The 26,697-nt window shown below is 40.6% G+C and overlaps 1 protein-coding gene across 1 annotated transcript in view; it reads left to right on the top strand.

Moving 5' to 3' along the window:
- The window catches only part of MEGF10 (multiple EGF like domains 10), a 339,552-nt gene extending 313,160 nt beyond the window's left edge, over positions 1 to 26,392 (top strand). The window contains exons 19-30 of the mRNA XM_055302009.1: positions 647 to 793; positions 1,964 to 2,098; positions 2,622 to 2,750; positions 4,302 to 4,430; positions 7,083 to 7,211; positions 9,366 to 9,494; positions 11,902 to 12,138; positions 13,659 to 13,786; positions 15,107 to 15,230; positions 19,963 to 20,007; positions 20,779 to 20,985; positions 22,416 to 26,392. Coding sequence (XP_055157984.1) covers positions 647 to 793; positions 1,964 to 2,098; positions 2,622 to 2,750; positions 4,302 to 4,430; positions 7,083 to 7,211; positions 9,366 to 9,494; positions 11,902 to 12,138; positions 13,659 to 13,786; positions 15,107 to 15,230; positions 19,963 to 20,007; positions 20,779 to 20,985; positions 22,416 to 22,597 — 1,721 coding nt within the window. The 3' untranslated portion in view covers positions 22,598 to 26,392. The remainder of the gene's footprint in view (positions 1 to 646; positions 794 to 1,963; positions 2,099 to 2,621; positions 2,751 to 4,301; positions 4,431 to 7,082; positions 7,212 to 9,365; positions 9,495 to 11,901; positions 12,139 to 13,658; positions 13,787 to 15,106; positions 15,231 to 19,962; positions 20,008 to 20,778; positions 20,986 to 22,415) is intronic.
- The last annotated feature ends 305 nt before the right edge of the window (positions 26,393 to 26,697 follow it).

Below are 26,697 nucleotides of genomic sequence, written 5' to 3'. Positions count from 1 at the left end.
AAGACAGAGACATAGGCAGAGAAGAAGCAGGCTCCTCAAGGGGAGCCCGATGTGGAGCTCGATCCTGGGTCCCCGGGATCACTTCCGGAGCCAAAAGCAGACATTCAACCACTGAGCCACCCAAGCATCCCAGGAAGGTTTTTTTCTTTATGTACAACAATTTAACCACTTTTTACTTTTCTTTTATCTTTTTTACACTTTGTTGATTTCTCTGTAAAGATAAAGAATTGGGGGGAGGTTGCTGAGGGTCTCAATGCTAAAGTATTTTTTGATAAATTTTGCCTGTAATAGACAGAGCCCTTGGGCTTCCCATTTGCTCCCTCCTTCTAAAAAAAAAAGGAAAATCAGTATAACAAAGTTGTTTTATTGCTATTGTTTAATGCCTCCATAGAATATCATCCTGGGATTATTTTAATGTTATGATGACACAATATGTGATTACACAGTAGATGACGATGCATTGACATATATAAGTGAATTTTAAACCTCACACCATCCTCGCTCACTGTTGCCTGGGATAACTCAGCTTGGAGACCATGACCAACGATCTGGGTCTGGGACACGGGACCAATGGCCCCATGTAGAATCCCAGAGGCACGAGTCCACCCTGCCTCTCACTCAGCCTTGCTCATGTGCGTTGTTTCAGGTGTCCACTGCGACAGTGTGTGTGCTGAGGGGCGCTGGGGACCCAATTGCTCTCTGCCCTGCTACTGTAAAAATGGGGCTTCATGCTCCCCAGACGATGGCATCTGTGAGTGTGCGCCAGGGTTCCGAGGCACCACTTGTCAGAGAAGTAAGTGTCTTATCAGATGGCGATGTCTACCTTCCCTTATCAGACACTGTGTGCAGAATTATTGTCTCTGTCCCACCCCTCAGCACTCAGTGCTGTCCTGTCGCAGTCGAGGGCAGAGGAGACGATCATAGGTCTCCCTGTGTCCCTTGCAGAGCTGTCTTTGATAGCACTGCCCCAAGAGCTTTATTCATTCCAACCTTCAGGACGAGCCTAACAGATGGAGCTTTAGCCATTCCTTCTCAGTAATGATTTCAATGCCTCATTGGCATCATCATCGGGATATGTCTCTTGATCCTGCCTTAAATCTTGCAAATGGTGTTCCAGAAATCCATTGACCTGTAAATATTTGATTCAGCAATTTTGGCATTGGCCTTACCTCAATTACCAGAAGTCAACATCAGCCAAACCTTGCGGCAAATCATACATCCTGCTAGTCATCGTACAGCCAGTGCTGTGGGGAAAATAGCCCTGCAGAGTTAAAAATGGGGGCTGTTGACATTGGTCAATAAGACTTCGAAGCTAAGAAAGGACTTATAAGATTTTACTAAATCTTTTAGTAAATGCAATCAAGAAAAGAATATATAAGATACATTATCCTGATTTTTTGGACTTTTTTTTTCTCATTAAAAGCTCTATACACCTGTCCTGTATTTAAATCCTAGTGATGTCTTGAGAAGGAGCTAATTATGTAGCAGTTTATACTTGTTCTCTTTTCAATCACCATCATTTATCTGCACCACGTTGAGAAGGAACAATCTTTTTAATGCAGACCAGAGATCTATTTATTGCCGGTTAAAGACTCTTAAAAAATAAAGGATTGACACATGGCTTGAGAGTATTTATTTGGGATTTTAGAACTGTGTTTCTTTTCATTTGTTCCTTCAACAAAAATTCTTCAAGCCTTGTTCTGTGCCATGCCACAAGTGAACTAGGGCCATAAATGAGAAAATTGAGACACATGCCTGCCCTTGGACAATCCAGTCTAGTGGCTTCTTTTCATTATTCAAGAGTACCCTTCTTTCTTTGGTGGTGGTTGTTTTATACTTGGAAAATTCTCAATATCACTAAAAAAAATTTTTTTTGGCCCCAAACTAGAACTAGATCATGATGTGGAATTTGAGAGTAACACATCTCAGGAAAGATAACTGTTAATTTCCATTCTATTTCCAGTCTGCTCCCCTGGTTTTTATGGGCATCGCTGCAGCCAGACATGCCCGCAGTGCGTGCATAGCAGTGGGCCCTGCCACCACATCACAGGCCTGTGTGACTGCTTGCCTGGCTTCACAGGTGCCCTCTGCAATGAAGGTAAGGTGCACAAGTGTTTTTGAAGAGGTATGCGGTGATGGGCAGGCCACATGCAGTCTGTCCTCAGGCTTCCCTGAGGACACATTGTTCGCTATCAGCTATCCATGCCTTCTGGTGTGCTGGGTCTGTGTGGGATGACTAGGAGCTTCAGAAAAGCTGGCTTGCTGCTCCTGCAGAATCTCTTTATTCTCTGAGCTGTGTCACTCTTCGCTTTTAATTGAAAACAGCCTCCCACGAAAAATCAATACAGGGAAGGGTTTTGACTCCCTGAGCAAGAAGCCATGAAGTCAGGTTTCTAGCAATGTGATGATGTCTCCTGGTTTGTGATGCCTTAATGAGAATCTTCGGCTTCAAGTATCCGTAAAAACTGAGCCCATTCAAGATGAGGGATGCTGTTGAGTGGAAGCAGCCACTACACGGGCATCTAGGTGGATGGATTTCAAAGCTATTTTCTGCCCCAAGACTAGAGTTCCATGAGATGAGATATAATTGGGCATTACTGACCTATATAACATCTTCACAGTGTGTCCCAGTGGCAGATTTGGGAAAAACTGTGCTGGAGTTTGTACCTGTACAAACAATGGAACCTGTAACCCCATTGACCGATCTTGTCAGTGTTATCCGGGGTGGATTGGCAGTGACTGCTCGCAACGTAAGTCTCGTTTGAGAACAACCATTTGTATCTGTTTGTCTTCAAAGTCCTTAGAACTGAAGTATGAGTGTTTCTCTAATCAAGAAATAATATATGAATAATTATGGTATACCATATTTTAATTTTAAGTGGCCTTTTTCCCCATTAGTTGCTCTATGCAATGTTCCTATGTTAAATCCAAATAATGTCTTAGAAAGAACCTAAATAGGATAGCATTTTGCTTATTCACTTTTCAGTGATTCTTATTATGTAAAACAGGGGTATTATACTCAGAAAAGTCTTTCTAAGTTTTATTTCATTTTTTTCTGAGTTTTATTTCAGACCTCAGGCATCAGCTATTACTGTTCTTGGGAGAAAATGGTACACACAATTGTGGGAGAATTTTTTTTTCATTTTTTAAATTACTTCAGACATATTATCCTTATTGGGCCATATTCCTTATTGGGTAACCAAATAGGAATTATAGATGGTCCTCCTTTTTTTCCTTCCAGTTTTATTGAGAAATAATTGACATACATCACTGTATAAGCTTAAGGCATACAGTGTGATGGTTGAAACGTATATATTGTGAAATGATCACCACAGTAGGTTCAGCTAACCTCCATTGTCTCATGTTCCTATAATGGTGGTTCTCATTTTAAGCAGTTATATTCTTGAAGCATTACTATAAGCAAAAAGTTTTTTTTGCATTTTTTGTTTGTATATTTTTGGTAAATCAATTCATTCTACCTCATAATGATATTTTCTTTCACAGATACTTTATCTGAAGTTCTTACTGCTTTTCATTGGGCAGTGACCTCCAACGATTCTGTTTTGTTATTTTCTGTTCCATCCCATTAAGAGTTTTTTTTTTTATGAATAAACAGATTTTATGAGTAAACATATAATTGAAACCTTAAAATTTAGACAAGTTTCTAGTGACAACTCTGGAGTAGAGTGACATTGCATGACTCATGTGACACCAGGTCCCTTAGGTTCTCTCAAGTCACATCATTTGCCTATCTGATCTCTGCTTAAATGTCCTCTCCTCAGAGAATCCTTCCCTGAAGGTGTAGCTCTGGTCACTCTTGTCTCCCATTACCCTGTTTTATTTTTTCTAATAGTATTCATTGCCACTGTTTTTTCTTATTGGCTGGCTGGCTGGCTAGTTGGTTTGCCTGCCTGCCTTCCCTACAGAAATGTAAGATGTCAGAGGATGGTCTGGACCTTGTCTCGTCCTCTGCTATCTCTTTTGTGTCGAGAACAGTGCTGGGCACACAGAGTTCAATGTGCACTTATTAAGGAACTAAATCTATAAACTTAAGATAATCTTTGCTTTGCCCACCTGCTCTGTGGTCTGTCAGCAAATACAACATTGGTAATGATGGTTGCTGGTGCAGTCAGCATTGCCATCTGGGTATAAGTCCCATTTGGAGCACTGTGCTTTCTTAGTTCTGATGCATGCTGCTAATATCTCACATGCTAGGAGAGGTGGTGAGAGGATGGAGTTCTCTCTGCTGGGTGCTGACCTCCAGGCTCTAACAGAACTCTCCGTGCATGCTGTGGTTTCAGCTTGTCCTCCTGCGCATTGGGGTCCAAACTGCATCCACACGTGCAACTGCCACAATGGGGCGTTCTGCAGTGCATACGACGGGGAATGTAAATGCACTCCTGGCTGGACCGGACTCTACTGCACTCAGAGTAAGCGACAAGCCTTCCGAGGCTCACCCAGGGGAGCCGCACCCCAGGAGGGTGCACGAGCTGAGCTCAGCCAGGACTTCTGGAATTGGAGTGTTTCATTTCCCCGATGACTGCTAAGCATCTAAATGTCTCTGCGTGGTTATGAGCTGTCCTGTTCCAAGTTTTCTGTCCATATGTCATATCAGGACACTGAGGTAGAGAGGTGCTATATGTGATGGTATACAGCTTCCTTCCTAACTCTCCTTTAACCAGACCCTGTTTAGATGCACCAAACTCCTTATCATTTATATATACATATGTTTTATATATATATATATATATATATATATGCACACACATACGTATGCTGTTTTTAGTATGTGATTCCTTTCTATGAAGATCAAAAACAAATCGATGTGTTAAGATTATTGATTAGGAAGGTGCATGGAGAGCGATGAAAATGTTCTGTATAACTTTTCAAATTGGGGTGGTCATCACATGAATGTACACCCTGTCAATTATTCTTACAGCACAAAGGCTGGGGTAAGTGACAGCGACTAGAAAAGCAGTGAAGATGACAAGCCTCACTCCCTAATGTAATGTGTGCTCTTGGAGAAGATTGCATTCTGTGGTTCTCAAACTTGAGTGAGCTTCAGAATCACCAGGTGGTTCAATAAACACAAGACTGCTCTGGCCCCACTCCCAGAGCATCTGATTCACTGGGTATGGGGTGGAACTTGAGAATTCACATTTCTCACAACTTTCCACATGATGATGCCAGTCGGGATGATGCTCTAAGAACCACTAGTTCTTTTTTCCATTTTGTATCCCATAGTGTCCTTAACAATTTCTTCTTCTATGAAGTTTTACCATCATAGGATATAATGTGCAAAGTACTCTACAGCTCAGCAATGTCAGGAAAAAAAAGACTATTCTCTGTCCTCTTGCCTTCAAATGAATAAAGGAGACAAGGCAGAAAAACATGGTTTATTATTAATACAAATTTATAATTTATTCTTTTTAAACTTTTTCAATAATATATCATTTAAGCCACAGAAATGAGCTGAGAAAGAAAGATGGGTCAGAAATTAGGCCACTCTTGCCTAATAGTAATTAGAGAACATAATTAGAGAAGAGTTTGAACAAGCGTTTTGGAACTTTCTGGAAGAGGGTGTAGACCTTGAGCCATGATTCAAAAGGGAGATTTGGCAAGAAGAGAGGTTGTCCCGAGCATAATCTGCCAAGATTGTATATACAGAAAGGTTTTCAAGCTCGTTAGAGAAAAGTGCTTGTAAGTTATTGTTTATTATTCCAAAATTTGGATCTGTTTCAATTGGAGGACCTTTCTAAGTGGACGTAGCACAGGACAGTGGGAAGAACGTGGGATCTGGAGCCAGACTTGCCTGCATTTGTATCATGGCCCTGTCAGCCCGCCTCTTGCCGGCTCTGAGACTTAGGGCACTCGGGGCTTAGTTTCCATCTATAGGGAGGAATATCCACTGCTGTGTTTCTGGGCTACTATAAGATTCAGTGAGAGGACACATGGAAAGCATGTGGCCCCACGTAGGTGCTAAATAAAAACACGACAATGGTAGTGGTCATTGCATGCTGGCATCTGTGCTGTACCTGTTTCTTGAAAGTTGAACTTTTGTTAAAACCTCTAGAAGAAAAAAAGAAAATAAAAATCACTTATAATAGTTAGAAACGGCCATGGAAACAGCCTGTAATGAAGCTTTCATTATGCCAGGGAGCCCTGAAACACCTTTGCAAAGCAGCTCCTGTCCCAGGACAGCCCACAGGGCTTGTGCGTGTCCTCAGCACAAAGGCCCCAGAGGTCTGTGTCTTGAATATCATACAGCAGTGTAAGGTTTATTACTTTTTTATGAAGCACCTATGATATATAGGGTTTTTCTTTTTATTTTTTTTAAGTTTAGCATTCCACTACACCTTTGGTGAAAGACATAATAGTATATAAATTTGTGACAGATATAGTGGACAGGGCTAGTAGCCAACATAGAGACATTCTGCACTTTAAGTAAAGGCATACCAGTAATTTTAATATAAAATACTCATTTCAGTCCATGGCATTGGAGTCTAGGAGTCTAATAGTTAAATGAAAGAATACAAGAAAGGCCCCCATACTTCTGTGGGGTTTTGTTAGAAGACACTAGTCTTAGGCACCTGGGTGGCTCAGTGGATTAAGCATCTGCCTTCAGCTCAGGTCATGATCCCAGGGCTTGGAGATTGAGCCCTGCATAGGCTTCTCTGCCTGGCAAAGAACCTGCTTCTTCCTCTCCCATTGCCCCTGCTTATGCTCTCTCTCTCTCTCAAATAAATAAATAAATAAATAAATAAATAAATAAATAAATAAATAAAATCTTTAAAAAGAAAAAGAACACTAGTCTTGATTTCAGAGCACCAGCAATGGTTAAACTGTCAGGTGTGGAATTATTCTGCTTCCCGCTCATGAATTATGACCTCCTTGCAAGAGCCCCATCTTGGGACTTCAAAGAAGCCTTTGTGACAAGCTGAGATCTGTGTTATTGTCTTTATACACTCTCCAGTAGCTCAGCATCCTTCAGGTTTAAACACAAACAATTGGAAGCAAGAATGTCCTCCCCTCACCCCCCACCACGCAGCCTCCTGACTCTACTGTCCTTCCCTCCTGCACAGGATGTCCCCTGGGTTTTTACGGAAAGGACTGTGCTTTGATATGTCAGTGTCAGAATGGAGCTGACTGTGACCACATCTCTGGGCAGTGTACATGCCGCACTGGGTTCATGGGGAAGCACTGTGAACAGAGTGAGTATGAGAGCGTGACATGTCCAGGTGGTATTTTCCCCTAGAATCAGTTTTCCTACATGCCTGAAAATAGGAAGGCAGCATCTGCAACTTTTAAATTGTTTGAACTGATGGCTGGTCACTGACCAGCACGGTTGACTATTCCCCCTCCCAGAGACCAGGCCACCTTGGGGTCCTTGCCGGCTGTCTTTTCTCTCCAACTTCTTCTGGGTAAGTAATCAGTGCTCTGGGTGGAGGGGGTGTGCCTTCAAGGATGAAGACAGAATTCAAGTTTTCCATCTGTTCACCCTGGCTCTAACTCTCTTGCTTATTTTTGGAATGTAACTGCTCAGAGCTGTAAGAGCCAGTCAGGTTTTTTTCAGGACAGAGGCAGAGCCCGGGCTGCACACTGGATGCGAGTGGCTTCTCTGGGGCCAGGCTGAGTGCACAGGAGGCAGGCGGGTTCCCAGCCCTGCTGTGGGTGTGGAACCAGGTCCATGCAAACGTTGCCCCCCTTCTGACAACTTTCTCTAGATAGTACTTGTATATTGTTTCCCCTAGCAACTTCTCATCTCAGTCTTAACAATCTTCAAGACAATATATTGCCTTAAAATGTTGTATTGTAAAAGTCCCACTCTAGAAGAATATGCCAAGTTGCAATTACACATCTTGGCTTTGCCATTTCCACCCCTACAGCTATGCCTCTGCAGGGTTATAAGAAAATTAGTGTTAGACCGAGTATTTCAACGTAGTCTATTGTTCCTGTACTCTGTGACTTTCATTCAATATTCAGAATGAATAAATAGGGTCTTAGAACTGTCTGGGGATCACCCTCTTATCATAGATGACAGGAAAGGGGCCAGATCTTTCTTGCTTATCAGAGGGGGCACTCCTGGGTAGGATGTAGCAAAGATTACATGCCCATAGGAGCAATGTGGCCTGGAAAGGTTGTTCAGCATGATAGGACTTTGACGAGAAAAGATCACCCTCTCTCCACCCCAGCAGCACTTCACAGCACCCCTGGACAGCCAGGTTGTCTCAGTCTTGTGTGCTGAACCCTGGAAATATTTTTGCATATCTTCCTGTCTAGTACATAACAGGAGTGACCTCCCAGAATCAGCCTGGATAGAGATGGCCCAATTTTAGTTTTGTACTGATATTCATTTCCTCCTGAAACACACAATGAGTCACACGTTGCCTGCACACCCCTTGTGTATACAAATTTTGTGCGTCTGTCTCTATAAGTGTCTAAACATATGTGCATATATATATATATATATATATATATATATATATATGCATAGAAACCAGAACAGGCTCTAAACTGACTGTCACTTGGAAGCCAGACCAGTTATATTCTTATTAGATAGAAGCTGCTTAGGTCCTTCTGTGATTACTTTGAACATCAAATCAAAATGTTCCTATTTTTGGAGACTCCCTCCTGATGCTCATTTGTAAACAGAAACACTGGTTTTCAGAGAACTCCAATAATAACAGCATATTGCCCCCTGCTGCCCACTTTACAAAAAACATCAGTATTTGGGAATGATTTCTGGATTTGACGCACCTATACTCTTTGAAATCCACACCCAGCTCTTATTAGGAATGCATCATAAAAATCTCTCCATTTAAGCCTCTCAGGCTTTGACCTGCACAGCCCAATCTTGAGCCATTCTATGGGAAATGAAGTTCTTACCTAGGAAATCAACAAAACTTTCCCCTCCCTTGTCCCCTACTCCCAGCTAATCCAGGTCGCTGGTAGGAGTGTCCCTGAGCGTCAGTAAAATGCTCATGTTCTTAAGGATGCATGTCTGGATTATACTCTTCAGTCTTCTGTCTCACTATTTTATCTGGTGGGGTCATCCCAGATTGCCCTTGCTGATGATCTTCATCAGTTCTCTTGGGTTCTCCAGACTCTCTACTTACCCATCAGGGCAGTGGTACATAAAAACTGAAAGAGTGAGGAGCTCAGTCTCTGGCCTCCTGCCGCCTGGCCTGAGTCCAACCACAGGTCAGGGAATTCTGGCCAACTCTAGGACTTCCTGGGTGGTTCCGCCTGTGCAGTGATCTCCTGGAAGAGCTGCCCTCTAGACACATGGGATCAGATAGTAAGAGAAGCCTCGCCCAGATTCCTGAGGCTGGAGAGCTTACGCTGGACTTTCATCTCCTTCTCAGAGTGCCCTGCGGGAACATATGGCTATGGCTGTCGCCAGATATGTGACTGTCTGAACAACTCCACCTGTGACCATATCACTGGGACTTGTTACTGCAGCCCAGGCTGGAAGGGGGCACGGTGTGATCAAGGTAAGGACACTAGTAAATGATATCTAGTGTCTCGAATTGTGTAACCACCATGTACCAGCCAACATTAAGTGTTTGCACCTACATCATCTGATGAAATCCTTCTCCGGACACTCCAAAGTCCTAGCTGGTTATTTAGTTGCCAGATGGATGCCTTATCATTGCTATCCTACAGGTAAGGAAACTACAGCTCAGAGAGGCTGAATAATTTGCCCAAGGTTCCACCACTAATGTATAATGCATAGCTATTTGTAGGCCAGGGCTTAGATGCCAGGTTTGTCTGATTCCACAGCTCATGAACTGTGCCTTCAATGCTTTCACCTTTATTGAGGTATAACTAACCTATAAAAAGCAACGCATGTACACCAGTACATATACGTATATATACATCACACACATACAATATAAAGTATACAACCTGATAAAATCTGACAGACATATCCACCCATGAAACCACAACCACAATGAAGATGGTGAATGCATCTATCACCCTCAAATGCTACCTTATGCCCATCCCTGTCACTGCCCCTGGGGTACCAGGTAACCACTGATCTGGTTTCTGTCACTACAGATAAGTTTGCATTGCTTAGGATTTCATGTATATCGAATCACACTGTACTCTTTTTTCTTCTGATTTTGTTTGCTTAGCACAATTATTTTGAGATTGAACCATGCTGTTGTATATATCAATGCTTCAATTATTTTTATTGCTAAATAGTATTCCATTGCATGGATATATCATATTTTCTTTACTCTTTCACTTCTAGATGGACACTTGGATTGTTTCCAGTTTTGGACTATTATCAATAATAGCAACAGTATATCAGTCTTTGTATGGAGATATACTTCTATTTGTCTTAGGCAAATTTATAGATGTAGAATGGCTGGCTCATATGATAGTTATATGTTTAACTTTTTGAAAAATATGTGCCAATGGTTTTTAACTAGGGTGTGTATCACAATAACCTGAGAATAGTTGTCTTATACATAATGGCACGTGAGCAATTCTGATTCTGGGATGGATGGGGCCTCGTAGAAAGTTCTTCTGATGGTTCTGAAGCATGGCCACCAGAGAGCTCCTGAGGTGTGTCGCTCTTTTCAGGAGGTAACCACACATGGGCTGTAGGGACTTTAGAAAAGTCATAGAGTTATAGGTGCCATCACGTTCAAGTGTGTACTATATTGGCATTCCTATTTCATTTTCTTTTATTAAGTAACTTCTACATTTTCACGATTTATATTTGTCTGTCCTGACAATAGGATGTTATATTCCACAGTCACATCATTATGACACATGCCTTGTGGTCACATGGCACTGACTTTGGTGCTCTGCGTTTCAGGGCAGGCTAAGAAGGAAGTCTAACCCTTAGAATCATAAAGTCACAGGGATGTTTGAGCCGGAAGCCCCTACTTGGAGGCTAGTTTCTTTATAGGTGCTGAAACTCTAGCCTAAGTGCCTGAAGGAAAAATCAGGATCTCTGGATCAAGTTTTTTAAATGCCCGATTTCTTGACTCAGTGCATATCTTCGCTGTCCTCATCAGATGGAACATGTGAAAGAATCATGTAAAGCTAAAGTTTAAATTGTAATGAATAAGCTTTCAGGGTGATGTTGTCAGGTGTTCCTGGGACACACCTTTCTGTCATAGAAAATAACTGCACAGAGCAGTATCTCCCAGGGTTAGAAAGACCACTGAAATTAGGATAAGGCAGGCCCTCATCTTGGACCAGATTTACAATGGAGTTGTCCTTGCTTGGAGGAGAATTGTCCTGAGAAATGCTAAGGGTAGACATAAAATGAAGTCAAGCAGTCGAAGCATAGAGAAGTTAGCCCTTCATAAGTTTACTACTGTTTAGTAAATAAAGCATGGTAGATAAACTATTACATCCAGTGAATTCCTGGTCTGGTCTAAGTGTTTCTTAGTGTTTATGTGAGAAGCTTCCCAACCCTACTGTAAAGTCCTTGGGGTCAGGAAATCCAGTGTCATTTTTAAAAATTTTTTTTATTTATTTATGATAGTCACAGAGAGAGAGAGAGAGAGAGCAGAGACACAGGCAGAGGGAGAAGCAGGCTCCATGCACCGGGAGCCCGACGTGGGATTCGATCCTGGGTCTCCAGGATCGCGCCCTGGGCCAAAGGCAGGCGCCAAACCGCTGCGCCACCCAGGGATCCCTCCAGTGTCATTTTTGAGACTTAGAGCAGCTTTTTTTCTGGACACAGATGAGCCAACAACATCTGCAAGTGGAGAATGTTTGTTTTTCCTTCCTGCAGTTTCTAAAAGTTTACAAATTAACATTTCAAGAACTGAAAACATCCCCGCATTAGCACAGTGAGAGAATGTTGTAAATAAGAGTTCAAACGTCTATCCAGCAGATTGTCATCCTGACTCAGATCTCTTCTCCTTCTCCTAGCTGGAGTCATTATTGTTGGAAATCTGAACAGCTTAAGCAGGACCAGTACAGCTCTCCCTGCCAATTCCTACCAGATCGGAGCCATCGTGGGCATCATCATTCTTGTACTGGTTGTTCTCTTCCTCCTGGCGTTGTTCATTATTTACAGACAAAAGCAAAAGGGAAAGGAATCAAGCATGCCTGCAGTTACCTACACCCCTGCTCTGAGGGTCATGAATGCAGACTATACCATTTCAGGTAAGAATGATCCCTAGAGCCATCTTACTCCTTGAAAAGGAAGGTTTCATCCTGGTTCTTTGAAACTGGGCATTCGGCTGTGCTGTCCATTAGCCTTGAGAAGATTTTATGTTTGGAAAAGATACATTGTTACAGATGTGCTTTATATGTCAATAGTAGTAAAATCATCACTGTTGTCTTCTATGAGGGCTTTTGAATTGGATTCATCATGAGGTTGCTTTAGACTTGGGAATTTCAATCTGGTGGAAGCTCTGCTGGGCATCTAAGCTTTTGTCATACGTTGGGGACTGGGAGCGGAGAGGAGGAGGCACCCATAAGTTTGATAAGGTCATGGAGCAGATCAAGGATGAGGACCAGGTCTTCTGTCCCTGGCATTGGGTTTTAATTTTTGTTTTTGTTGTTAAGATTTTATTTTATTTGTTTATTTGAGAGAGAGAGAGAGAGAGAGAGAACCAAAGAGTACAAGCAGGGGAACAGCAGAGGGAGAGTGAGAAGCAGGCTCCTTGCTGAGCAGGGAGCCTGATGTGGTGCTCAGTCCCAGGACCCCAGGATCATGACCTAAGATGAAAACTAACATTTAACCAACTGAGCCACCCAGGCACCCCTGGCCTTGGTATTTTAACATGGTATCTTCTAACCTGTCCCTGAGCCCATACAAATCATTAACTACAGAGCATAAAAGTTATATAATAATCAGTTGTGTGGTATTAACAAGAACCAAAGATGTTCTTTAGAAAACTCTTTCAAATCTTTCTGTCACAAGCCTCTATAAATGTAAATTTTTAAGTGACATACTCATTCACCAGAGGAACTAACCACTTAGGGGAGCTTGGGTGGCTCAGTCAGTTAAGTGTCCAACTCCTAACTTAGTCTCAGGTCATGATCTCAGGGTTGTGAGGTCGAGCCATGCCATTGAGCATGATCCGCTTAAGATTCTCTCTCTCTCTCTCTGCCCCTGCCCCCACCTCGCTCCTGAGCACGCTTGCTCTCTCAAGGGGGAAGAGGAGGAGGAGGAGGAGAAGTACAGGAAAAAAGAGGAAATCGCTTCAATTAAGGAATTTGAACACTTAAAGTATCTATTGTTTTGGAAAATTACTGCAGGATTTCAGATGGGTTACATGTTTATAAATACACTGATTCTAGGGGAATACCTAAAGCAGTTGATTTACTTAATAGTGCATTTCTAACACAGTATATTATGAAGAGAGCTTAAGTGTCTAAAAATAAAAAAGAGCCAAGTTACAACAGAAGTAGCTTCAAAGTGATGGCTCCCCAGGTGTATGAGCCCCAAAGCAAAGAGGGGTTGTCTGAGGACACTTGTACACTTTTCAGGAGGCAGGGAGGAAGGCAGACACCTGCTGCTTCTCGAAGCTTTACTGAGTGTCCTGGGCAGGAGAGGATTTTGCCCAGCCTGTGATATGGAAGCAGTACAAGTGTTTGTTCTGGTTATTTTGCTTCCCTTTTATCTGCACAGATTTGAGGGAGCCTGTTGCCTTAACCGTTTCCTTCTCTTCTTACAGAAACCCTTCCCCACAGCAACAGTGGAAGTGCTAACAGCCATTACTTCACTAACCCCAGTTACCACACACTTACCCAGTGCGCCACATCCCCTCATGTCAACAACAGGGACAGGATGACCATCGCAAAGGTGAGAGGAAGGGTTTCCCAGTCCCTGAAGGTCGGCAAGGGAAAGAGGAAAGGAACAAGCGTTTGGGACAGCTGCTGTTTGCCAGATGCAGTGCTAGGCACTTTATATCTCTTATCTCCTTGATTCCTCCAATTTTCTGGGTGCGTGTTAGAATCTCAAGTTTACTGGTGAAAAACTCGAGCAGCAGACAATATGATTCACCTCAAAACACAGTTCCCCAGTTCGTGAGGGAGACAGCTGCAGTGCAAGCCATGGTCTCCTTGTCTCCAATTTGCACTGTTTCCAGTGTACTTCTTTGGAAAAATGTTTCTCATATTGCAGAGGCTTGAAAATGATGTCTCATAGCAGACCTCAGCAGACTCCATCCTGGGTCCTTTCTTTTGTCTTTTCTGATCAGCTGTCTTCTAATGCCCTTTAAGGGCCATGTGTCCTTTCCCAACAAAAACAACATTCATTTATTTGGGTTGAACCACATGAAATTGCCTTATTATAGGTCAAAATGATCAAATAGAAACTATGTGTCAAGCACTCCAAATCAGTTTACAAGTATTAGTTCATTTGCTCTTCATACCAATCCTGTGAATCAAGAGTGATTGTTATCCTCATTTTATAGACACACAGAGAGGTTGGACACCCAGGGCTGCTCTTCTAGTACCATTCACCTCCCTCTCAGTATCCTCTAGAATGCTCTGAAATCCCAAACAGGTCTTCCTCCCAATTGTCCCAAATTATATTTCCAATCTCCATTGTCTCATTCTAGCTACTAGAGGAAAACCAAGCTAATTAAATTAATTCAGTTGCAATTATATTAATGCAGCTGGATTTTAATTATAGGACCTAATAGTTAAATAGCATTTCACATTTCCCAGAGACTTTCATATTCATCGTTGCATTTGTTCTCCTATGTTTTCAGGGAAGGAGGCAAAGTACACAATCTTATCCTCACATTTATAGTTAAGGAAATGGCCCAGAGTCACTGGTGACTCAGAAAAAATTATAGTGTTTGACAGGAGAGCCCAAGCCAAGAATTTAACTTTTCCATTCAAAGTTCCACATACATTAACTCAAGTAAAGTCTAATGTGCACAGAGTGACTAAGTGAAATGAAGAATTTGAGGCAGGAGGGGAATAGTTTGGGCCAATGCACGTGTACTCCTGCTGCCCTCTAAGATCCAACCAGTTGTCACCTCTGCCTCTCTGGACCACCTCATTGAAGCACCAGCTTTTGATCCATGTGACATGCTTTCCCCACATTGACAACATTGTGCTGTGCCACATGGTATTCTCTCTTTACATCTTTTATGGTCTCTATTTTTAACAGTCAAAGAACAATCAGCTGTTTGTGAATCTGAAAAATGTGAATCCTGGGAAGAGAGGCCCAGTGGCAGACTGCACGGGAACATTGCCAGCAGACTGGAAACATGGCGGCTACCTTAATGAGCTTGGCAAGTTCTCCCAATATCCATCCTCAACAACTTCCTTTATCTTTTAGTCACCTTGGATAGTGATAGATTTATGATATGCCAAAGCAATCTTTTGGAAATATGCATCAAAAAAACAGAATGATAGAATTTTACATAATGCCTGTATGGGGCTTATTACTGTCTTAGGCACTTTATTCATCTCACAAACATTTAATAAGGTCCTAGTGTGTACCAGGAATTGATAATGAGACACATGAATCTCTGCCTACTGGTAGCTCCCATTCTAACTCTACATACATTAAATTAAATGATTCTCACAAGTACTCTAAGTAGGTACTATTATTGTCACCATTATGTCCATTTTACAGATGAGAAACTGAGTTACAAAGAGGTCAAGTCACTTGAGAAAAGTCTCAAAGCCTATTAAATGGTAGAGCTGGGATTTGAATCTTGTCTGGGTGGTACCAGGAAATGTGTTACTTTTTGCTCTCTTTTAATAAGAAGCACCCATACTTGAGGCTCCCTTTCCCCTTTAGGTGAAGAAATAAAGATATCAACAGGAACATAGTAGGTCAGTGTTTCTGGAACATTTTGGATCAGGAGCCCTTCGTGAAAGTAATCGAGAATGCTGAAGAGCTTCTTTCAATATGGGTTATATCTGTTGATGCTCACTATGTTACAAGTTAAAACTGAGACTATTTTAAATAATTATTTATTGCTTTGTTTATAATAACAGTAGTCTAGTTTCATGATAATATAAAACACTTTTTTATGAAAAAATAACTATATGGGGCACCTGGGTGGCCCAGTGGTTGAGTGTCTACATTTCGCTCAGGTCGTGATCCCAGGATCCTGGGATGGAGTCCCACATTGGACTCCCTGCAGGGAGGCTGCTTCTCCCTCTGCCTGTGTCTTCCTCTCTCTCTGTGTCTCTCATGAATAAATTTTTAAAATCTTTAAAAAAAAAAGAATAGAGAACTACACTTACTGTTTTAGGTCTTTTTAATATCTGGCTTCAGAGAAGATCAAGTTTCATATCTGCTTCCCCCATTTAATCAGTGGTGCAGCTCCTGGAAAACCACCACACACAAAAGTGTGTGAAACAAAAGTGAAATCAGCAAATAATGTCATTGTGTTATTATGAGAATAGTTTTGATCTCGTGACCTTCCTGAAAAGGACCTTCCTGGACCACCCTTAAAGACCTGGTGTGATACCCCACTGAGTGAACTGTGCCATTGCCAAGCAGTTGCCAAATTTCAGGGAGGAGCTTGATGATGCCATAACAAATGTGTGCATTACCTTATGGGTAGCAAACCCTTTCATTTGTATTTATTTGATGATGGGGTGACCGGGAAGCCCAGTTAAATTTGAATTTCAGAGAAACAACAAATATTTTTAGTATAAATATATCCCAAAAGTTGCATGGGGCATACTTACCCTAAAAATTATCTGTTGTTTCTCTGAAATTCAAATTGCACCATCCTTACTTTGTTTTTGTTTGTTTGTTTGTTAATTTATTCATGAAAGACAGAGAGAGAGAGAGAGGCAGAGACACAGGCAGAGGGAGAAGTAGGCAGGGAACCTGACATGGGACTCAATCCCAGGTCTCCAGGATCAGGCCCTGGGCTGAAGGCAGCGCTAAACCTCTGAGCCACCCAGGCTGTGCCTTACTTTGTTTTACTCACTGAATCTGACAACCCTACAGAAGGGCAGGCCCTTCTGTGAATCTTATTTTATAGAGGAATAAACTGGGAAGCACAGAGAGATTAACTCTATTGCCCAGGATTTCATGGAAGGAAGAGGTTAAAGCCAGGTCTCAAAGTTCATATTCTAACTACTCCTCCCCTGCTTTTTCTGTGAATACTACATATGCCAAATCACCTGAGCCAGAGGAAGGAACCAATCCGTAAGGGCTCTGGAATCCCCCATTACTATAAAAATGCAAATCTTAAAGTAGGAAAATACAAATTCTTAACTTTTCTGTGCACTCTATATCAACATTATCAAATAGCTGGATATTTCTGAACATAGTCATTTATATACCAGATTCACAGTATACTCATTGGTCAAATCATTTAACATCAGAGAAAAATTTTTTTAAGTCTATATTATGTGAATAATGTCACTCAAGAAATACATGAATTGATGTTAATTAAGTACGTACCTGGCACTAATGAGAGAAAAGTTCTCTTATTCCATGTTTACCTGCTACACTTGGTCTGGAGACTCTAGAACACAGTCACTGCAGTGGTCACATATGAACTTCCCTGCTTTTCTTCTAAGACCTCCAGGCCTGATTGTTGAGAATGTAAAATCATCATCACAAATTCTGAGTCTCCTTCATGTGTTCCCATCCCAGAGAAATTCTTCATTTAATGGCCCTCTACAGTTGTTGCACAGAAAAAGTCTTGCCTTACAAAGGACAGGGTAAGGCACACTGTGGATGATGAAATATGTAGGTGTTTTTTTTTTTTTTTTTTATGTAGGTGTTTTAAATGATGGAAATGTTGTGCTGACGTTGTCTGAAGGAGCCCTGAACCTGACACAAAAGCCCTGAGATTGATTCCATTCTGTTATATGGCCCTGGGCTGATCACCCTCTTGAGGCTGATCTGTTCATCTGTGACATAGATAGTGATCGTGTGGTGGTTCATGTTATGAATTAGATTAAGCCAAGCATTTGAAAGTATCTATCCAGAGAGTGGAACGTACGGGGGATTATATGAAGAACCCTGGCTACTCCCTCATTAAAACAGCACCCAGAGAGAACCTGGCAGGGATGCTGGTGTCATAGCGCCCCTCTTGTTCCTTAATTTACTCTCCACCTCATGCTGCTCCTCCCCTTAGCCTCTTGAAGAATGTTATCGATTGCATAACTAAGACCAAGATGGACATTTAGTAAGACTTTGCTATAATTTGGAGACAGCTAAGTGAATCTGGCAGAGTAGCAAAGACAGAGTTCCTTTATAGGGAGCTCTCAGATGCCACAGGCTCTGACTATCCTCATGCAGTCCCTTTACAAAGTGTGAGAATCCCTAAGACCACCCTCACAATCCATAATTTGTTAGAATGACTCACAGAATGTACTGTAAGGAGTTATACTCATGGTTACAGTTTATCACAGCCAAAGGATACAGATTAAAATCAGCCAAAGGAGGAGACACAGTGGGTAGAGTCAAGGACAGTTCAAAGTCAGAAACTTCCAGTTGTCCTTTCCCAGTGGAATCATGGAAAGTGCTAACTTGTCCTGGCTACAGTAGATGACAATATGCATGAAGTATTACCAGCCAAGGAAGCTCACTTCAGCCTTGGTGTCTAGAGTTTTTTTTTTTAAGATTTTATTTATTTATTCATTTATGAAAGAGAGAGAGAGAGGCAGAGGGAAAAGCAGGCTCCATGCCAGGACCCTGATGTAGGACTTGATCTTGGGTCTCCAGGATCACACCCTGGGCCAAAGGCAGGTGCTAAACTGCTGAGCTACCCAGGGATTCCCAGTGTCTAGAGTTTTTATGAGAGTTTGATTAGGTCAACATGGTTGACCACCCAGGTGGCTGACCTTTCAACTGGTCCCTCTGGAAATGAAGCTGACACTAAGTGGCCCAAACCCCCTCCCATAAATCACTTTCATAGACTATTCAGTGGAGCTCCAGGTAAACAAAAACACTGTTACTGGGTGGGATATTTCAAGGTCCTAGAGATCACCTCCCAGTAACTAAGGGCAAAGGCCAGACCTCCCTTTGGTTAGGCTAATTTGCTATTCATCCTTATCTTGCCCGGCCTGCACAACTGGACATCTTTCCCATCAGCTGGGAGATTGGCTAGACTTCACAACCCAGACCCAAGAGAGGGGAAAACATCCTCTGAGAGAGGAGGACATTCCCATTTCCTGTCCTACAATGAATGATATTAGACATATCCTCTCCCTTTAGGGGATGCTCCCTTTTTCTCTACAAAAGTGTGTCCCCCAGGACATCAGAACTTGAGTCTACTATCATTCTAAGGACACACGCCCAGTGGCAGGGGATTGTCTCCTTACATTCTCATACTTATTTGAATGTTCGCCGTAAGTCATTACTTTACTCTCTTATTCTAACATAAGTCTATAACATTTCTTTAAGAGATCATTGAAGAGGACTTGGAATGCTTGCATGTAGACTGGAGCTGGGGGTCGTAGGACACATTCACTGTTATAGTCACTGAAACACCATTCATTTATATGGCGCCTCCGAGTTTACAACGCCTTTTCAGGTGCTCTAGTTGATTTAATGATCACAACAACCCTGTAAAGTTTGGAAGGCACGTTTTGTTTTCCTCATTTTAGAGATAAGAAAATTGATGCAAAGAGAGTTGAACATCTTGCCCAAAGTCATGCAGTGAATGAGTGAGGAAATCCAAGTCCTTTGTCTCAATTCTAGTCCGGCTGTGCCTCTTTCATGGTGCAACCTTGAATCAAGTGTACCGATTCACCCATGTCTTATTTTCTACCTGTACTGATCAGCCTTTCCCAAAGTCACTGTAAATGAGCAAGAGAATGATCAGAATGATATATATATGTATTTTAAATTCTAAGCCCTGAAGACATCAAGCATGAGTGATCTGGTGCAAAGATTTGAAAAGCAGCAGCCTTGGTTATTTGTTGCAGTGAGGAGATAATGGATGCCCACACCATCGTCCTCCATAACCTTGGAATATTATTTGGTTTTTCTCTTCTTTCCAGATCTAACTGGGGATTTTTTTTTCTTCTTTATCACAGGAGCTTTTGGACTTGATAGAAGTTATATGGGAAAATCCTTGAAAGGTATGGTGTAAATTTAAAGAAGAAATACATCTATCAAATCATAATTAAAAAATTTTTTTTCAGAGACCAAAATAATTTGCTAAACAAGCAAGAATGGCAGTGTAAAGAAAATGTGGAGCTGTTGGTATGGTTAATTAGTCCACCAAATATACAAACACGTTTGACTAAGGCCAAGAGCATGACCATAGGTGCATTGTGTTAGATCATAGTTGTGGGGGAACAAAGGTTTCAGTTTGCTGGGAAGACACTCATATTTCTTTGAGAAGATATATATGATTTACAGGGAGAAGGAGATGCAAAAAAAGGAATTAGCAGGAAAAACTAGAGCTCAGCATTGTTACATGAATAACTTCATGTGCCCAGTCTTGAGGTTTTACAAGGAAGTCTGACATCACAAATGCCTCCCTTACCATGATGATAGAACTTTCTTGTGCTCCCAGGGGCATCAACAGATGATTTCCTGGTCGAAAACATTGAGAATTCAGAGACTATTAGTAAATTAGAATGGAATTGAGTGTGAAATGAAATAAAAACGAAATCAACTCTACAATGTTTACCTTTATACTCACCTGAGAGAGGAGCTAAGATTACTTTATAGATGGTAATTTTACATCAGATTATGTCTAAAATAAGTAGAAAATATATGATGTTGTTGTCCATATATATAACTATAGAAAATTAGCTACAAAGAAAAGGAAGTAACCTGTCCAAGTAAAGTATTAACAAGAAAAAAATTAATAGCATTTGCTTTTCTCCCCCATCTCTCTACAGATTTGGGAAAGAATTCTGAATATAATTCAAGTAACTGCTCCTTAAGCAGTTCTGAAAACCCATATGCCACTATTAAAGACCCGCCTGTACTTATCCCCAAAAACTCAGAGTGTGGCTATGTGGAGATGAAGTCACCAGCACGGAGAGATTCCCCCTATGCAGAGATCAATAACTCAACTTCAGCCAACAAGAATGTCTATGAAGTTGGTGAGTTCCCCTAACCAAAGAAAGAACCTAAGATGGGAATTTCTGGCGGGGGAACAGTTTTAAAGTCTTTGAGAGTACAATAACAGTTCGTATAAACATCACTGAAGACAATGGTCCATATTTTCAGTGAGACCTGTGTTTTCAGTGACCATATTAATTGGTGTCAAATAAATGTTTAATGGAAAATACCATTTAGAAAATTTAAAGTAAAATTTCCCTCTCACCTGGTCGTCCATCTTCTGTTTCGTAACCATAGTGACTCTTTTAGTGCACCTGTGGAATAGCATATGTATTGTATTAGCTATTGTGTCGAGTTAGCCAAAACAGGTGGTTCAAGGGGATGAAACAGGTGGTTCCACTTCCTGGTTGTATATTCATTAGATTAAATATAAAGCTTTTAGCAGGATGGAAACATTTTACTTTAAATTTGTCTGATATATTGCTCATATTCTTGGATATGAATGGGATGGAAATTAATAAGAATTCAGTTTAAAGTTAGAGTGGTTTTGATTGCCCCTTGCAAATACCATTTGGGGAAAGTTAAAACACATCAGAGCTGTCACTGGTTAGGTAGAGTAGTATGTATTTTAATTTTTCTTTCTATCTCTCAATGTTGGCGATTCGAAGTGGCTAATTTTTTAAAATATTTTATTTGTTTATTCATGAGAGACAGAGAGAGGCAGAGACATAGGCAGAGGGAGAAGCAGGCTCCCTGTAGGGAGCCCTATGTGGGACTCGATCCCAGGACCCCAGTGTCACAACCTAAGCCAAAGGCAGACTCTCAACCACTGAGCCACCCAGGTGACCCCAAAGTGGCTAATTTAACTCTAATCACTAGTAATTAATTTATGCAATACACATGTCACTGAAAAGATAAATAACGATTCTGAAAGAATTAAGACAGCTTTTTAAAAATGGAAGGTGTAGTGACCTAAATTTATTTTTGAAAAGTCAGTTGCAATCCTCCTTTGAACGATCCTGTAAACCCACCACTTTAACACAGGAACACAGCTGCTAGCCTGGGTCCTGAGTCTTAAAGTGAACTTAAGTAATTCCATAAACTGAATTAACCTGGAAGGACCTCAGTCTTCTCACCTATGGGGTAAAGGGTTTGGTACTAGATTATTTCCAAAGCACTTTTCAGACAAGGATTCACTTTCAGGGTTTCTGTAGAGTCCTTGGATGTCTTCATTCTAACCCTACGGTCACCTTTTTGTTCAGAACACCATGGTGTGCATCAGCTGGTCTAACAATTGTAGAGTAGCCACCTCTATGTGATTATAAAACCATCCTTCACTTCTTAACATAATATTTCCTTATATTTTTATAAGGGCTCCTCTTGTATGTTTGAGATTTGCAAGAAATGCCATATTCTATTCTTTTTAAAGTTTTCCATTGCTGATAAATTCATATGTCCCTGGTTGTCACAGAACCTACAGTGAGTGTTGTCCAAGGAATATTCAGCAATAATGGGCATCTCACCCAGGATCCATACGACCTCCCAAAGAACAGTCACATCCCTTGCCATTATGACCTGCTGCCAGTCCGAGACAGTTCATCCTCCCCCAAGCGAGAGGATGGTGGCAGTGGCAGCAGCAGCAGCAGTGAATGACACCAAAGGACTGCCCGGTAGCCGCTGGAACAGTTTCCAGAATTGCAATTCGGTTCTTCTCCAGCGTCAAGTTTGCCACCTTAGGTGAATGTTAATCTACTTGGTAGGCAACTGTTGGACGTGAACCAGAAAGCTCAAAGCTGAGGCTGACTGACCATAGGTCCCTCTTGTACAGGTGGCTTGGAAGGAGATACCAATGTGACTTCCTCGTCTTCTTACTCATAGAACTGCACCCGTGAAGCACGACTTCTTATAAGATCCAGGCTAAAAGCGTGGACTTTCTGAGGTCCTCGGGAGGGAGTCATGGGGTGTGGTGGCCATTGGTATTACTGCTTGAACAATTAAAATTTAAATATTTTCTTTCTCATTTGCATTGCAGAGCTGTACCGAGGATTGTGCAGTTTATCATAAAATCTAGTGTGAATCACCATACATGTAGAAGAAAGGGGGTCTATTATCGAGTCCTTATGTGTATTTTTTTCAGCGGATCTCAGAATTATAGGGATAATACGAACCCAGGAAGAAGTGTTCTGTCGAGTGGCATACCTGCAGAGACTTTGGATAGACTCTAGAATTGGTTAGCACATTTAAATATGGAAACTTTAGACTTTTTTTAGGATGAAGAAATGAAAAATTAGAGTTATTTTAGAAATAGTAGAATTATTTCAGGAATCAGTATACAGGTGTGGCCAGCAGAGGTTAGTCGTCTTTGACCCTTGGCCCACTTTGATCCATGACATCATTCTGATCGCTGTCCCCATTGTATATATTCACCACTTAAGGTCCATAACATATCAATAATTATTTCATAAATGTAGAAATGAAATGGTTTTATTTTTGACAGACTGGATTGAATGAGTGTGTAATGATTGGAAAAGGCTGTAAATTTTAAGTGTAAGAAGATGCTTCGGTTTTGTAAACCATTAGTAACACATGCTGTAATATAGAATTAGCAGAAAGTTTTGATTAATTTTTCCCCAGAAGTGACCGGAATATTTTTGTGCATATTTGAGAAAAGGGCACTTTCCTTTTATTAATTGTTGATTTAGAGAAACTATGCTTAAGCTGGTCTTTTGCATTGCTAATATGATGTGTACCCCATTTTTCATTAATTTGTATTTCCATTTTTAAGTTGTATATTCTATGTTTTGTAGTGCTTGGATTGTTAATGAAAAAAATTATATTATGTTCATTGTTTCTTGTATTATTGCCACTTCTTGCTTGATAAAAATGCAGCGTCCTTTTTTACTTTTGGAGGGAGGAGATGAAAATATATAAATCAACTCTATTAAAATTGATCATTACTAAAATGGTAAAGTCACCATAGGTGAATGGCTTATAATTGAAATAGAGAAGCTGCTAAATATTCCAAAATGGAGCTCCTTTTGGTCTGTGGGTTCTGAGTATTGGTTAAACCAGGGGCAAGGGAAACGAGGAGCCGTTGGTTTATTGAACAAGTACCACAGACTGGTCTTACTGAAGACCTTCTCTGGGATGATCACACAGCTGATCATCCAGATTGGGACACTATGAGTGTAAATGAGGGCATTATTAATATTTAACCTACAATGGGCTTAAATATGGACTGTCCCAAGCAAACCAGAATAGATGCTTGTCTTGTGCATACCTGTCACGCACTAACATTTTTCAATTCAAGAGAGTTGTCTCCAGAGAATGCCAACATGGTGCAAGAAAGTCGGTTTCTCTTTGATCTACCTGAGCCAGTGGAAGGTCTGAAAAGCTGCGTGAGGAGCAACCTTATGAGAGCAAACAGTGGCTATGAATCTTTAAGGACATGAAAACCTATATGGTATCTCAGCGAGTCAATTGACACATATGTATTGTGCACCCATTCTGCCAGTAGTATACATAAGGCATTGTCCCTGCCAGCCATCAAGTTAGGGGATCCTGTCATTTCATGTCACACACCTGCACCTGTGATGATAGTTTGGTCAGGGAGATAATAGAACAAACAAACCTAGAGCATTCACTCTTTTGATGGCTGTTTCTTGTAGAGAATCTCAAAATGAATTCAAGGAAATATGGAATTACCCAGAACACACCTTAGAAACAATTGATTCATTCCAACAGTTGACCTTTGGTCGACCCTTGGCTCTAGGGGGTAGGCATCTCATTGAGACCATTGTGGGTCAATAGCCAGGAAATGTCCTTTCTGGTAAGAAAAAAATCATTTTCTTCTTCTTTAACCATCATCTCTTCACTGCTCCACAATACATTTGAGTTTCTCCATTTCTTCCTATACATAATTTTAAAGACAATAACTTCTTTTCTCATTACACTATTAAAAAAGAGAAAACCCTAAAAGCTTCATGTACAAAGACAACAGCATCTTATGCAGAAAGCCCAGGTGACAGATGTAGACTGCAAAGGGCCACTGCCATTCCTCCCTGGGTGTTCTTTCTGGCAGATCAATGGCTCAGGATTGCTGCTGTCCTGAAACCACATTTGTATCAGAGGTGAGTCTTGCTCACTAGAGTTCATTCGAGATTTTTTCAAACATCAGAACACACATAGCATTTTGGACATCGTAAAACTACATGGTGTATTTGGAGAGGTCTAGCTGACAAGACAGAACCTCCTAGATATTTTGATATAGATTCGGGTAAAGAGAGAAATATTTTTGTCAGAATGAAAATTAAAAGGCAAAAGGACCTGGCAAGTTTTTTTTCCCTCTGAAATTGACACCTTTTGGACTCTTCCAGATATATCAAATGTAATTTAATGGTGATGTCATTCTTCATACACAGGGAATCTATTCTCGTGACCTTTGAACTCATTCATTTGGGACCATAAAATTAATTTCTTCCTTATATCCTACAGTGGCCAGAGCAGTAAATGAGTTTGGCAGTACCAAGGAAAAGCCATTCTTTCCCTTGAGCATGCTATGTCGGAAAATTTATAGACTATTTGTATTTATATATAAATACAACAAAAGTGGCCCAACATAGCTTATGTGCTTGTTTTAATATGGAGAATATGTTATTTATAGTTAATTATATGATAAGGAGTATTTAATAATTATTTACAATGCTTGATATAAATTCCTCTCACATGCTACAGTCATTAGGCTAAAAGAGAGTTTAATGTGTTTAGCATTACCTCTATGGTAAATTATATTTGCCAATTTTAGGAATTTTATAAGATAGTTATAACCTGCCCCAACCAATTCCATTAGCACAACCACTGTGTTTGTAAGAAATGCAGACCACTTTATGAAAATGTGGTTGCCACAGAGCCACAGCAGTACTTGACAATTATTGGGGATTTTTAAACCATAAATATTGAAAAAGTTGCATAGGAATATAACACTACTAATTCATGTCGATATTAGAAGTCCAGTTACGACTTAAAATAAGATGAAGTCATAAAAACTGCATTTTAAGGCCATGTTTTTTAAAATAACAAATTTTCTATCTTCAGGTAACATCTTTATTATTCAAACTAAGTATTTAATTGATATTTTTATCTTAAAGTCTTTACGTCTGGAAAGTGTATATAGATGTACAAATATGAGTCACATGTTGTGGATGACGGCTTATTTCTTAATTAAAGATGTACAGTTCAGCAAACTGGCCTTTTTGAGTCCTCCTATTAGTGGCATCCTAACCCTGAGTCTGCTTGTTTTCATTCAGTATTTAGTCCAGACTTCCTTTTGATATGAACAACTGCAACATATATTTTTAAAAAGAGAAAAATCCAAATACATAAGAATTTTCTTGATTATAGCAAACAAAAAAAATGCTTTTGGTGTGAAAATATCTCTATTTTCCAAATATGGTAAACTTTGGTCAGTATTAGCTTATGTTGTCATTTATATCACTAACTGAGTTTATAGATTAATGCAATAAACTTTCTAATAAAAAAAACTTTAAAGTAGTGTTTATTTCTATATCTGATTCTATTGTTAATTAGTGAGAAGAAAAAAATTATTATCTTACTGGAAAAAATAGTATTTTTTTTCACGTGTAGCACCATAGCACTTTATGTAGGCATATAAAAACAATTACATTTTATTATATTTAACTTCCTGCATATCTGCTCTCCCTTCAGACTACTTGTTCGTTAGGGACAGAGGCAAC

Source organism: Nyctereutes procyonoides, unplaced genomic scaffold, assembly GCF_905146905.1.
Source record: "Nyctereutes procyonoides isolate TBG_1078 unplaced genomic scaffold, NYPRO_anot_genome, whole genome shotgun sequence".
NCBI lineage: Eukaryota > Metazoa > Chordata > Mammalia > Carnivora > Canidae > Nyctereutes > Nyctereutes procyonoides.
Note: the sequence above shows the minus strand (reverse complement) of the source record. Positions and strands in the feature narration are given on the sequence as shown.